Source organism: Ambystoma mexicanum, chromosome 7p (assembly GCF_040938575.1).
Source record: "Ambystoma mexicanum isolate Mex_15411 chromosome 7p, UKY_AmexF1_1, whole genome shotgun sequence".
NCBI classification, from domain to species: domain Eukaryota; kingdom Metazoa; phylum Chordata; class Amphibia; order Caudata; family Ambystomatidae; genus Ambystoma; species Ambystoma mexicanum.
In genome coordinates this window covers 780084112-780099172 of record NC_090939.1, presented here as the reverse complement: position 1 = coordinate 780099172, position 15061 = coordinate 780084112, and the positions used below count along the sequence as shown (strand labels likewise).

The 15061-nt window shown below is 44.3% G+C and overlaps 1 protein-coding gene across 2 annotated transcripts in view; it reads left to right on the top strand.

Annotated features, from left to right (window-relative positions):
• The window catches only part of GPR45 (G protein-coupled receptor 45), a 309197-nt gene extending 299978 nt beyond the window's left edge, over positions 1-9219 (top strand). For both annotated transcript variants that reach the window (XM_069636920.1, XM_069636921.1), the window contains one exon: positions 6507-9219. In XM_069636920.1, coding sequence (XP_069493021.1) covers positions 6717-7832 — 1116 coding nt within the window. In that variant the 5' untranslated portion in view covers positions 6507-6716 and the 3' untranslated portion in view covers positions 7833-9219. The remainder of the gene's footprint in view (positions 1-6506) is intronic.
• The last annotated feature ends 5842 nt before the right edge of the window (positions 9220-15061 follow it).

The window sequence follows — 15061 nt, the reverse complement described above, 5'->3', positions numbered from 1 at the left end:
GCTGCTGGGACTTGTAGTTCAAGGTAATTGCAGGTAGGTAAAAGGATAGTGCAGCAGTCAAGCACACTTTAGCACACAATCCACACAATCCAAACAAGTATGGGCGTTACAAAGCGCTCTGTTGTAGAATGATGCTGAGCTTGCTGGAATGCTCAGTTGCACAAATTCACTTCCAACACGTAATTTAAGTAATATTGCCAAATCTAGGTACAAGATGTTACACGCTAGCAACAACAAAAGTAGCAAGTCACGTAGTGACAAAATGCACAATTTCAAAATTCCAGATTCAATTTCAAGATTTTTAAAGCTAACAGAATGTTCAATGTTACAAAGAAGGGGCGTAGCCTATGCTTCCAAGCCCTGACTAACCTCTATATTACTATATTCCAACACCACAATTGCTTTGAGACTCTCAAAGAATGGCACAACTACCTCCCTGATAAACACAACAAAAGAACTAAAGCAGGGCTGCCCCCTTGCAGCCACTTTATACAACTTATATACAGCAGATTGTGAAAAACATCTAAACGACTTGGCTCTAAATCCTCCGAAACGGAACTCTGTTCCAATTCCAGCATTGTTCTACGCTGATGATATTATCCTACTAGATAAAACTATTTCAGGCTTACAACGGAGCTTACATCTCATGGGAATTTACATGAAGACCAACGATCTACGGATCAACACTACAAAGACCAAAGTCATGGCTTTAGTAAAACTCCCAGTTAAGAAACAAGAATCATTGAAACTTTCTATTGATAACATCTGCTTAGAAGAAGTATCAACCTTCAAATACCTTGGCATCATGCTAAACCAGTACAAAATAGAAAAGCAATGGCTCAATACTGTGGAAATGAAAACTCAATCATTAGCCAGACAAGGATGTGTCCTACACCGGAAATACGGTAAATTCTCATTCAAACCTATTATAACATTCTATAGACAGAAAGTAATTCCGGTAATTACATATGGCAGCGACGCAATGATCCACTCACAACCCAAAAATTGGAGGAAATTTGAAGCAATATTCCAGAGGAAGATTTTAAGACTACCAGATTCATATCCAATGGCCAGAATTCGCTATGAAGTCGCGACCCAATCACTATCTTCGATAGTCATATGGAAGCAACTTGACCTCCTAAGAAAACTTTTGACAAAGGATGAAATACCAGCCATAGCAATTCTGAAAATTAACCCAACCGCTTTCCACAACACATTTCTACGGAAATGGAAAGAACAACTACTTCAACAATTAAAAGAAGAAGAAATATCGCTTGAAACCCTCATGAACAGACCTCAACATGCAAAACTAAAATTGGCAAACAATGATTGGATCAGAACCTGTCATGCCAAAACTTAATATTCCAGAAATCTTCAAAGCCAATCAGATATCCGAGCGTTAAACGAAATACCGAAGTACATGGAACTATTTCCTGATGATAAGTTCTGTACAGTGTATATGGGGATTCGTCTGAATAATTTGCCTACAAGAGACAAACTTGCAACGATACGGCAAATCCCGAAAACTGATAGATATTGCCGTTTCTGCAAAGAGAGAGACGTTCTGGAAACAATTCATCATCTAGTAATGATCTGTCCAGAATTAATGCCTAAGATTTTCGGCAAATTCTTTAATATATCGACCCAACAGATGGACAAGGAAATGCGTTGGTCATTACTATTGAATGGACGTGAAAATAAACTAATCTTCACGATAGTTCAATTCTTACAACATGTCTTAGGATTAGTCGCCGAAAACTAACGGGAATCAAAGTGAAGATATTGATGACTATTGCTCTAGCTGCACCAAAAGTGACAGCAAGAAATCTTTCTTTGCTTATATTTGTTGATATACTTTGTTTTCTCTTTTTTTTCTTTTCTCTAAACATTGAAATGTTCAATTCCACAATTTCTTGAATCATAAAGTGCTAAAAATGAAAAGTTTGTAACAAACTAAATCATTTTAAATAAAAAAAATAATAATAATAATTTCAATTTTTTAAATTTATATAAATAAACACCCTAAGGAATATTGGTCTGTTCTAAGTTTCTTACCACGGATCCTGTTGTTTTTCTTTTTTTGGGGAGTATGGTGACTTATCATGCAATGTCGCTGTATTGGATCACCGCAGCATCCATATTCCCTGCCAATTCAAATGTCTTTGCAGTCACAAAAGATGATGGGGTTTCACCGCTAATACAATTTGTAGCATGGTGTCCCCCCACAATCCTATCAGCATAGACTATCAGTTTTCCTTATTTTCTCAGAAATGCACTTTATGTACGTTTTCAAAGATGTACTACTTTTGAGAAGTAAAGGAACAGAATGCATACCACAGTATGAGCCTCTTTCGTTCAATAGAAGCTGATCACAGTGTACCAGATATTATGAATAGGGATGGACAAAACATCTGGCCGTGAAATGAAAAGTGCAAAATTCGCACTGTAATCTGCTTCCTATACCAAGGAAATGTCATCCGGTTTTGTGTGGTTTTACACAGAGCGCCAGGGATGCAACAAAACGGTTCTGTTTTCGCTCTTGTACTGTGTGACGAAACAGTGTGGTGTGTCGTTCCCATGTTGGTTTTGTGCAGCGAGATGAGACACCTCACACAACTTTTTTTTTCAATCCCTGCTAGTTTCACAAATTGAAATGAGACTTTGTGCAGTTAATTCTGAACCTTTTTAGTTTCATGTAGCAGCACAAGAAACTTTGCATGCTTTCTTTCGATCTGTGCTAGATTCGCGCAGTGACATGAGAAACTTTGCACAGGGTTGTATCGATTCATGCTGGATTAGCAATATGAGAAATTTCACACAGCTCTTTTTCGATAAATGGGCGTGGTGGAATGGTGGAGCAGATCGAGATCCAACAGATTTCACTTTCGTGGCTGACAGAGCGGATTCTAACAATTTTGCCCAGCTCTAATTAGGAATACTATGATTATAGTGCAAGACATTCCTCGCAGGGTTTTTTCGTGCTAAGATCGGGCAGGTTTGCGCACCGATATGAGAAACTTTGTGCAGTTCTTTCAGCCAGTGCAAGTTTTGTGCAGTGACACGAGAAACTTTGTGCAGGGCTTTTTTTTTAATCTGTGCTAGTTTTGCACAGCGACACAAGAAACTTTGTGTGGGTCTTTTTGGGTCCGGTCTAGTTTTGCGCAACAACACAAGAAACTTTGCACGTTTTTTTCGATCTATGCCAGGTTTGTGCATGCGACACAAGAATCTTCACGCAGGGTTTTTCCGAATTGCGCTAGGTATGCATAGCGATGCAACAAACTTCACACAGCTCTTTTCAGTACACAGGCGTAGCAGAATGGCAGAGCGGATCAAAATCTGAGAGATTTCGCTTTTCGCAGCTGGCAAAGTGGAATCTCACAATTTCACTCAACTTTAATTATGAATACTATGATTCTAGTGCTCAACATATCTCTATATTATATGTGTTGCGCACTCACACACTGTGGAACATACTCTCAGTTCAGACGCTTCACTTTACTCTTATTTTCCATTTTTTAAATCTCACAAATTATATAACTTATGTTTTCATTTGGATGCATAATTATAATGAATATAACAGTTATTTAGGAAATACTGTACAGCCTTTCTGTTGAAAATAAAATTCTTTACACATTTGAAAATGCCCACTTGAATAATCTCCTTCCTCTCTTTTCTTCTTCACCCTTGCAATATTCTATTGGAATGACCACCAAACTCATGTACGCTTACTGCCACCCGGCCCCGTGGATTTATCGTGGGATTATGAGTGGTGGCAAAATCGTCTTAGCCTCCATTTTTGACACGTGTATGACTCCATACAGATTTCATCACATTTACTGTGGGCTGCAATTCCTCTGCAGTGAAACTGATGAAGTTTGGAGGTAAAATGGAGGGTTTACATGTATATATACTGGAGGCAAGTCCTACATTACAGCTCTGAGGTCCGAATTTGTGGCTGCAGGAAACAGACAGTAACGAAGAGGGGAGGTCGAAATCTGCCCCTCCCCCTCACCTGCAAAACACTCAGACACGAAGAAGAACCAACAAGAATAAGGCCGTTCGTATGGGAGTGCACCAACTCCCACTGTTCCCCGCTTGACAAATATACTAAAAGGTACCCACTCCATCAGCCATACACCCGAGGACCAGCACTGACACTGTCTAGAGTGGATGAGGAGTCACCAGACCTCGTCAGCGATACTTCAATGGACAGCCTCGACTAAAGCGCTGAGAAGACGTGCTCCAAGTCGATAGAGACACCACAACATAGCAGCGTTAGACATGAAGCACACGTGCTATCCGCACATCGGGACACAGTCTCATGCCCAGCTATACGGAGAACACAGGGTACAGTTCTATGAGTTAGAGGACAGAAACATATGCATGCTGTCTCCACGTTTATTATTTTGTCATTAGCTTGCAGCAGTAACACTGAAACCACAAGGAAGCACAAGGAAGCAAGAGATCCTGTATAGGCTTGCAGATACTTAAATGGAACTAATCCTATGGAACTGCAGGAGCACCTGAGGGACCTGACAGGACCATAAACCACTAACCTATGGCCACTATGACAGTATGAAGCAGTAGAAGCCATGACCTGGCTTCGGAAATTACAGCAGGCCACAAACGTCTCAGTAAAAGCTTACAGAGCTGAAATTCAGAGCGAACAGGAGAAAGCAGCCATGCGGGACTGGGCCACCGCCAAGGCCACCAAGACAAGCGACATTCCTTTCCCTGAACCCAAGTAACACCAGCCGAGAAAATACAAATAATCCCCCACAAACTCGGACTAATTCAGAACATGGCCCCGGGACACGTGACTGGCCGAGCTGATGATTAACTGAATCTAGCAGCTGGGAAACAAAATAGTCACATGGGCCAGACAATGGCTTGCAACAAAGTTGATACAACAAGAACCTCAATGTTGCACAGCGAGAGCGATCACTCCCATTGGCTATGGTGGTCACACACACAGTTATATGCATACACATAGTTGCGCTCACTACCTTGAACAGGTACACTCCGAGCTGAGAACCGACTTGGGTCCCCGGTCTGGGGGCAGCAGCTCTACCCAATCACAGTTCAGGACCCTAGGGGTGGGTAGCCATGGGCACAGACCAATCATCAGGTCTGCATACTGAAACATTGTAGACATGGCACTTCTCGGCGAGGGTCCAGACCTGACATGGAAGGGCCAGTTAACTAACCGATATAGGGACTGCTATAGGGGAACTAACACTCAACATCCAATCACAGGATGTGAAAGGTTTGCGGGAGAGGGTCCCAGAGTGTGACGCCACTGTGATGTGGATTGCCTAAAAACTGGCCTGCACGCCAGAGATCATTGAGATGTTCCAGGAGCTCTTTCCTTGTACCAATCCCAGTTGGTTTTGGCTGTAATAAAACCACGATTGAACTTGTTATCTGTCTGGACCTGCATTCCTTTGGGGAAAGGGAAGGAGTTAGTACTTCCATGAGTTCTGGGTCTGCGAACTCCTAGCACCCCTCATCCTGCCTAAGAGTTCTAACCTAACAGTAAAGTGGCGGTAAGTATGTCACTGTTATGTTGCATCCGTTTTTACCCAGTGCCAACTTTGTCAAAAGGCCCTATATCAAGCATTTTATTCCCAAGATAAATCAGTATGTGCTTACCAAGTGTAACATGCAGAGTGCAAATAATAACTAACAAATAACTACTTTTAACATCACCATTTACAGGTTGTTTCTTTTTTTGTTTAAAGAACGGTTTCTAGTCGGGTAAAATGATGCACACTTTCTTTCTCCCTGCGCTCTCTTGCACCTGAATGTTTACCCTCGCCTTCAGCACTGGCACAATGTCCAGACGTTTGGTCTAGAGGTAATTTGGTCTTCTGAGGTGGACTTGAGTTCCAGCAAAGTGTGTGGTGATGATTAATTTTTCCCCCAAGTACCTTTGTCCCCACGCCCAGAATGCCCAGTGAGTAAAGCACATATCTTGCATCTGATCCTCTCTACATAGAGTACCAGTGTAGGGCCTGCTGAGCCGGTGGGATGAGATTGGATCTTTTAAGACAAAATGCAGGTTCACGGTCCATTTGCCGTCCGATAAGCACCAGTGCAAAAACATGTGCAATGTATTTACACTACATTTAGAGAACTACTGTCTGCTTTAACATACCATAATAATGCCTGAGGTAATATTCTGGCTGCTCAATATGACTTTTAAACACAGTGCAGGCTATTATGAAATGCCCAGGGCGGTAACACTAAGATGTCAATTAAATCCACTGGGGTTGTTGTTGAGCATGGCGGTGGTGTAGCTGAGCATTTGAAGTTGGGGGTACACACTCTTCGGCACAGCATTTACTTAGAAGAGGATAGATTTCCTTGCAATATTGAATGGTTTTGGGATCCTAACAAGGATGCTTGTTTTGCATAAATTAACTTCAGATGTTCATAAGAGTGATAATACTTATTTCGTACTGATAATTAATATGCATTGTATTCTATCTCCTTTTCTGTAGGTAAAGCAACATTTGAAGCGATGACCGATACAGTACACGTCACGGCTCTTGCGTTGGACAGAGCATCATCATGGAAAATTGCGTCAAAGTATGAGCTGTTCCTTTAAAGCCCTTAAGCAAGATGCTTCGATGGACTATCTCTGTGAACACTGTTTGCACTAATAAACAGAGATTAGCATTTGCTCATATTCCTCCAATTGGGTTACAGTGATGGCCTGCAACAACACTCTCATGGACAGTTACATTGCCCCCTTGTTGAATGTGACAGATTTAGAACCAATCCTCACACCAATGCCCACCCCACTACGGATATTATTGGCAATGATAATGGTGGTCATGATCGGGATAGGTTTTTTGGGCAATGCTATTGTCTGTCTCATTGTTTACCAGAAGCCAGCCATGCGGTCAGCTATCAACCTTCTACTCGCAACACTTGCTTTCTCTGACATCATGTTGTCCCTCTTCTGCATGCCGTTTACTGCGGTAACCATTATAACAGTGGACTGGCACTTTGGGGCTCACTTCTGTCGGATATCAGCTATGCTGTACTGGTTCTTTGTCCTGGAAGGAGTGGCTATTCTCTTGATCATTAGTGTTGACCGTTTCCTAATCATTGTTCAACGGCAAGACAAGCTGAACCCTCACCGTGCCAAGATAATGATCGCCATTTCATGGTCTCTCTCCTTCTGCATCTCGTTTCCATCAGTAGTAGGCTGGTCGTTTGTGGAAGTGCCAGCACGAGCCCCCCAATGCGTCCTAGGGTACACTGATTTTCCAGCGGACCGGGCCTATGCTGTGATGTTGCTGGTGGCCATTTTCTTTGTTCCGTTCAGTGTCATGCTCTACTCTTACCTCTGCATTCTGAACACGGTCCGAAGGAACGCTGTTAGAATTCACAACCATGCAGAGAGTGTCTGCTTGAGTCAGGTGAGCAAACTGGGCCTCATGGGTCTTCAGAGGCCCCACCAGATGAACGTGGACATGAGCTTCAAAACCAGGGCCTTCACTACCATATTCATCCTTTTCATTGGCTTTTCATTCTGCTGGCTGCCGCACACCGTGTTCAGCCTACTCTCGGTGTTCAGCAGGACGTTTTACTACAGCCCTTCCTTCTACATCACCAGCACCTGTATTTTGTGGCTCAGTTACCTAAAGTCTGTATTTAACCCTGTCATTTACTGCTGGAGGATTAAGAAGTTCCGGGAGGCGTGCATGGAGTTCATGCCCAAGACCTTTAAGATCCTACCCAAAGTGCATGGGCGGACAAGGAGACGAATCCGGCCCAGTACTATCTATGTTTGTGGTGAACACCAATCAGCTGTGTAGGAAATAAGCGCAAGGCCTTCTCTTCCAAGATGGAAGAACTTGTTCAAAATCATGCACCGGATTGCTTTTTACACTACCTGCATCAAGGGGAGTTGTGCAATGAACAGTAAACTAAAGAATAAGACAGGAAAGGTTGAAATTGTCAAACAGTATTTTGTACACTTGGCCAAATACTTGCTATACCTTGCTGTTTTTGCGTTTGCACATCTCATTGTCACACTGCACCAATTCAGCATACAGAACTCAAAGAGAACTGGTGACATAATGTCACGGGTTCCGGGTGGCATAATGTTTTCTTCCTTTCTTCATATAAAATTCCCATCGTAGTGCTGTTAGAGACAAGGTTGGTCCCATGGGAAGACAAAAGTGGACAGTTGTCTACAATGCCCATGACATCAGGGGGCGCAAGATTGCCCATACAAACAACAGTGCCCTGATCATGCCATGGAGATGTGTTTGGGGAGAAAAGGATTGGTCGAGGGAGGGTAATCCTCAAATAATTCGTTTTTGCACCTCTCCTCAATTTGTGGGAGAGGCTACCCACCAAAACGAAGCATGCTAACTCTCAGACTCCTCATCTGAAGCGTATGTTTTAGCAGAAAGCACGCATAATTCCAATGAAGCGCTACACAATGGAAAAACGATTTTTAGTACTAGTAAAATTCATACTATGTGTTAACAGTTCTTATAGTCAACGAAACAGATCAGGACTACTGTCCATAAAAGTGAAAACAAGAATTCAAGGCCAAATGCCACATTCCAGTGGGGTAAGAGGGCAAAGGGTGTGGTTTGTTTGTTTGTTTCTTTCTTTATTTATATAGCGCACCAAACCCGGGGGTATCTGTGCGCGTTAGCGCGTTACAGAGGTTACATGCAGAACAGTAATAAATCAATCAGAGAATGTACTAAAAAGGAGAAGGTGATTGCTAACATACAGCTCGGGGTCACATAAGGAAAGAAAGAACATAACATGTCTACAACCAGTGCAGGAGGCCTTGAACATTGTACATATTCCCAGCATTGGTCTTGCTTGGCACTACGTCTTTAGGCTGATAAGCAGATGGCGGCCACATTTCCCTTAGCTCGCCCAATCCAAAAGGTGGCCAAGTTCAGTTACCCGATGATGACCTCGTGTTGTGTGAAAATTGTATTCTCACCTGAGGCAGGGGCAATAATAAATGTCTCTAATAGAAGTGGTTGGCTGCAGTCAAAATTCCATGGCAATGCCATCATTTTCCATGGACACAAAAATGAGAATATTTTTTATAGTTTTTTCAAGAAAAATACGACATTTCAGACAAAAAAAAGATGTATTGTGTCAGAACTTTTGAGGAAATTTAGAACGAAGACATTTTAACAAAGCAAAATAAAATGACCAAACTGCTGAGACCAGCATGCAGAATTCCTTTGATGCAGCAGCAATCAACCCTTTGACACGTCATAGATAGTGGACAGGAATCTGTGTTGACTGTGTGTCTGCAGCAATCTGTGTGCAATAGACTAAACAAACCTGTTGGAGTTTGTGAAAATATAGCAATATGTCGATGAGGATCAGTGTGAAATAAAATAATCGAAAGGAAATCACAACAAAGAAGATAAAAGAGAGAGAAAATAATATAACAGTAGAGATACATCGTGAGAAAGGAGAGAATAGCAGTTGCCACTCTTATCATCTCTACTTTCCATTGTAAATTTGTATAACCATCAATGCATTTCAAAGTACAATAAGCTATCTGAGAGAGAGTCCAGTGTACAGGAAACCCTGTTGAGGGCAGCAATGCACTACCGAATGGCAGAAAGCATTACTTACGCGGCCTCTCTTGTGGCGGTTTAGTGGTTTACAAATGCCCAGTAACACGGAGATACCAACGTTTCACACTCATGGCGCGCACTCCAACATTGCATCCAGTCAGAGGGGCACCAGGAGACAGAGACTAGATACGAACTGGAAACACCACATCAAATGTCAAAAGTGGCACACTAAGTTTGTAAGAACACCAGGATGAACTCTGGGGCGTGGGGGTGGACCGACACCTATTGTGGGCGTCACTAACCTGACAAGCAAGGAAAGGTGTGAGTGATGAGGCACGCAGAGACGCCCACATAGAGCACGAGTGTACACTTCTATTGCATCACAGCAGTGTCCTACCCAGGTCATGGAGTATCCTGGTGGTATATTAGCAATAGTGTCCACTAATGGTAATGCTGCGCACGCTTAAGAAATAGATCTCCGTGCAGAGGCGTGAGCGGAAGTCCATCAGTGGCACGTGACTTTTTGCCCAACCCCCTTTCATGACCTCGGCAGCTCATCCTATTAGAGCAGGCAGATGTCCCTGACCCCTGTGGTCGCTGACCACTGCCACAGTAGTACTATCCCACTTTCGAAAAAACGATTGATTTTTAAAGACTGCACCGTCAAAAACAATACCATGCACAACAGGACTTTTTAGCTGGGGTGATTTTAACAAGTGTGTGTTTTCCACCTGAGGTTTTCCCATGGCATCTGAAAGCAAGCGTCCCCAAACAGCACGATCCTCCCCGCAATGAGAGACAATGAAAGACTCTCCCAAAATGGGAATAAGGCCAAGACAGAGTGCGGGTGAGCGTAAATGGGAGTTTATCAATCAGAATAGGGCATGCAAAGAACTCTACAAACTCCGAGAGCGCTCTGTCTGACAATAGCAAAGACAGGCGTATATATTTACAAAAAACGTCATCAAAACCTACATACTATAGGGGGCACAAGTTCATTGGGATTGGGTGGCGACGACTAACTATAGGTGCTGCTGCGGCGTGGTTGGTCTTGGCTGGAGGACGTCACTGGTCACCCTCGTGGGTTGGGCTGGGCCTGGCAGGTCGGCTTGAGTTCATCCGGGCGGTGTTGGTGTGCCAATGCGGCCTGTGGCAGAGATGAATGCCTTTCCTGTCTTACTTGCCCTCGGCCATGCACACCGCAGTCATTCAGTCATTTACAGTGTTATTCTCTTTAGTAAATCTTCCAATAGGTTATTTTATAGGTTAATGCAACACAGGAGGAATGCACCTTGTGAGGGGTCTGGAGGTAATACATCGAGGCCTGGTTACCCGTGTCCTGTTGACCGGGGCCATAGGTCGAGGGGCTAAGCTTCGGGGCCTGGGACGGGCGGTACAGGTCTTTCTGTCTTGTTAGAAGTTGTTATGGATGTTCCGCTGTGTGTTGTCACAGTGTTGGGTGTCCTGATTGCACAGGGCCATAAGTCTAAGACGGTCCGGTGGGTTGTGGGGTTTACGAGGGGGCGCGTGAGTTTAGACAAAGGTTTACTGCTGTGCTGTAAATAATGCAGGTGGCTGGCCGCGGCCTTGGGTGCTGCAGTGGGGCTACAAATCTTTGAAGCGGCTCCAGTCTGGTCGGGGGAGGTGGGATAGCGCAGAGCGGGCCTCTGTTCTCATGTCTTGGCAGCCTTCGCAGGGTGGGAGGGGGAATGGCCTTGTACGCATTCACAAAGGTATCTCCCTCGTGTGTTGCTGAATGTAGGTAATGACATCACAAACATTTGAACACTTTCTATAATACTTATTCAAAATCACTTCAAAACATGCATTTAACCTTTGCTGGATGTGTCTCGATTATACCCAGTCCGAGCACCATATTTGTACATTATGTTCTAGCAGCTACAGTATTTTAGTTACATGCATATACATTCGCAGTAAATGAGGTAGTAGTTGGGTCGGTGGAGTACATAGAAAACGACCCGCCACTGTACGTGACGGTGGTGGCACATAAGGGGCTTAGACATACACACATGATAAGTGCATTCTCGCGCATCCTTTACATGAGTTCATAGTATAGTTGCATTCGCTTTCTCGTGTACTCTAGCAGCATTAGCTTAGTTATGGCGCAAAACCATGGGAGGTAGGTTGCCCAGTGATACACGCAACAAACAGATCCCTGGAGCGTTCCTTTATTATTAGCATCCACCTGCAATGGTGTGAGCTCGCCATTGCTTATATCATGGGAGCATGCTCTCTCATTTTAATACATTCTACAGGCGTTTGTAATATAAGAGATTTTGTGGAAGAAAGCATACTTTGCAAGTGGTCTTGACATTAATATATACATATATATAAAGACTGTCTGCCATCAGATAACCATTCTACCGTTCTTCTCATTGTTCAGGCCTGCTGGCCGGGTCATGCTGATAGTGATAGTACACTGCGGGAGGTGAACTGTTACAATGTTAGCGTATTGCGCTAGCTCATGTCCATCTTGTTCGTGGGAACGTGCTCGCAGCGGATCTGCCAGGGTGCTGCGGCAACAGGGATGAGACTCTCCAAGGGTGGGGGCCGCGCTACAGTGCGCTGAGCTCACACCATCTTTACCAGACAAAAAATGGTTTCTGGGCCTGGCCAAACTTGTGTGGCAATCAAATACGTGTGGGCAATGTCTCCAGCGGGTGAGCCCTCCACCACCAGGGCCCGGGTGGCACGAGGGAACGCCCAATGAGCCATAGCCCTCACCTGGGGAGAAAACGCAGGCGAGAGGGGTCTCCTGGACCAGTCCTCCCCTACATTTCCCCCCTTTCGTTACTTAAGTAACGAATTCTTTAGCTCTTCTATCCTCCTACATTCTGCTTCGTCCATAACCGCCTCGTCCCATGCAGGAGTTCCTTTGATAGGCATCCATGCTCTGCACACCCCCCTTAAGCTCTCACCTCTCCTGGCGTATTCATCTGGAGTACACGTGAGATATATACACCCACCATCTCCCTCCAAATCTACCCAAACTTCCTCGTACCATTCTAGTATGCGGGGCTCTTTGATGGTGGTGTGCCACAGCTTATCTACAATATCCTTGTCGTGGTACATGGGCACCAGTTGGTACCTGGGTGTGTTATCTATCCCTGTTTGTATTTGTGCTTCTTGCATTGTTTTTATTGTACCGTGTGAGTTGCCCATTGTCACCATCATCATTGCACCATTTGGTACTGCGTTAGCACAGACTCGAAGACCCACCTGGCACAGGCAGAAAATCAAAAGGAGGAACACCACAGCTGGCATCAAAAATTTCACAGTTGTTCCAAGCCATGAGGGGACCCAGGAGAAGATGTTATCGAACCATGTACTATCTTCTGCTCCGCCTTCCATCTTCATTTTTTCTCCTAGGTTGTGGACTGCTTCGATCACATGGGACAGGGAGCCGTTCTCTGCGTCTTCAGAAGGTACGAAAGTGCAGCAGGCACTTCCTATTTTTCGGCAAACACCGCCGTCCATCGCCGTCAACAGGTCCAGGACATACCTGTTTTGCAGTGTCATCAGTCGCAAAGCTCTTAGTTCGACCTTTATTATGTTAAATCCTTCTTCAGTGTCGTTTGCCAGCTGAATCAATTCCCAACGGGTTATCTGGAGCCATTTTGCGTTTGCCCTTGCTTGGACACTTGATACGAGTGAGGCAAAAAATGTTTCTGCTGAGCTGAATAATCGATATTTGTCTGGCATCTGAGCCAATAGTTCTGATGATGCCTGTGAGATGTAATTTGATGCTCGTCTGTGACGGGTTAGCACCTCTCCCTGGCTTCCGGAAGACAGGACATACATTTGTGATTCTGCAGTTGGTTGGGCCACACTCTGTTGCGTGCGTTCCTGTGTCCTTTTGCTTCCCTCGATGTGGCTTTCTGGTATCACCATTAGAGCTGAGTGCAGAGTGGCCATTGAGCAGCTGCCACTCCACGACGGGGGGAGGTGTAGGTATGCCTGGTTGCCACATACCCAGTACGTGTCCATAAGGGCCGCAGTCCCTTTTCTTAGATCTGGGATGGTGAGGGTTTTGTTGCACTTCTTGTTCGTCCCCATGGACGTTCTCCCTTCTCCTTCGAAACATAGTTCATAGTCTATTTCACTCTGCAGCTTGAAAGGCTTTTCGATGGGCGTAACCCAGGTTAATTTTGAAATGTGTTCCTTCCATACGGGTGTGCACGTTTCTTCTATCTATTGCAACTTCACCGGTGCCACACCCCTCAGTGCTTCAGCTTTACACATTACTTCTTCGTCCTTCCACTTGTTGTCAGAAAAAAGTGTCCCTTCAATTACAAAAAATGGTTCCTTCAGACATACCACCCCTGCCGGTTTTGGGTAGCACGTTTTCTCGTTCTGTAGCATTTGAAAAGTCACTTCATGTGCCTGGAAGGTGTTCTTAATCCTGCATAACGTAAGATGAAGGAGACACTGGGCATCTATGATTGGCAACTCTTTGGGTAACAATACTTTGGGTGTACCTGATGCGTGGGGAATGAGGGAGCAGACATAACAGCTCTCGTTTGTTGTTTGTTTAGCTGTGGCACTCATATCTGCATACCACTTATTTGTTTGGTGGGGGTGTCGTGGGTCTTCCATTTTATCTAGACCTAGCCCATAGTACTCATCATACTTCCTCCTCCCTGCTTCCCTCTTCCGTCTGTTATTCTTGTTCTTTTGGCGCTTCCCAGCCTCCTGAACGAAGGGCAAAACAGACCCCCCTTTCCCCTTCCCGCCCCCCTTCACCCAGTCATCATATAATATTTCATGTGTTGCTTTCATTCTTTGATTGTCTATGGCCATGGGGGCAGGTTGGCTGGTGGGGGTGTTATACAACCAGGATATGGCAGAGGGGTTTCGGTCGTTTAAGCTGTGAGCATTGTAATTAGACATCTCAGGTGGGGACAGTGTGTTATTTTGCCTTTTACCCTTTGGCCCTCCATTTTGTGAGATGACAACATTGGATGGCGTAGTATAGTAGCCCCACACAAGTTTAGTTCCGTCCCATACCAAGAAATCACCATCCCTTGTATTGGCATTGACACTTGCAGTTGTATTGGTCCCAGTAGTTGTGTTGTTCCCTCCCCCCTCGTTCATCTCGATAGAGATGAACGCTATGAACCAGTATGTAACCAGACCAAACATTAATGTAAAAAACAATATAATGCACGCAGATAGTCCACATTCATACGAATATATGCATTTCTCAGTTAACCACTCTCTAATTCTAGTAAATCTATCCATTGCAGGCTGCCCGTTAGATGCCATGGAAGCTCCTGTTTAAGATATAAAAGTGCGTTGAGTGCATACATGTAAACATTTTGCTAGCACCATCAGTGCCAATATACATGTGACGGGGAAAGGAAGCGGGTGGGGATACGGGGAGGGGTATTCACAGACAAGGGTGTATACAGGCTATAATTTGGCATTCCATTAAATATATATATATATATATATAT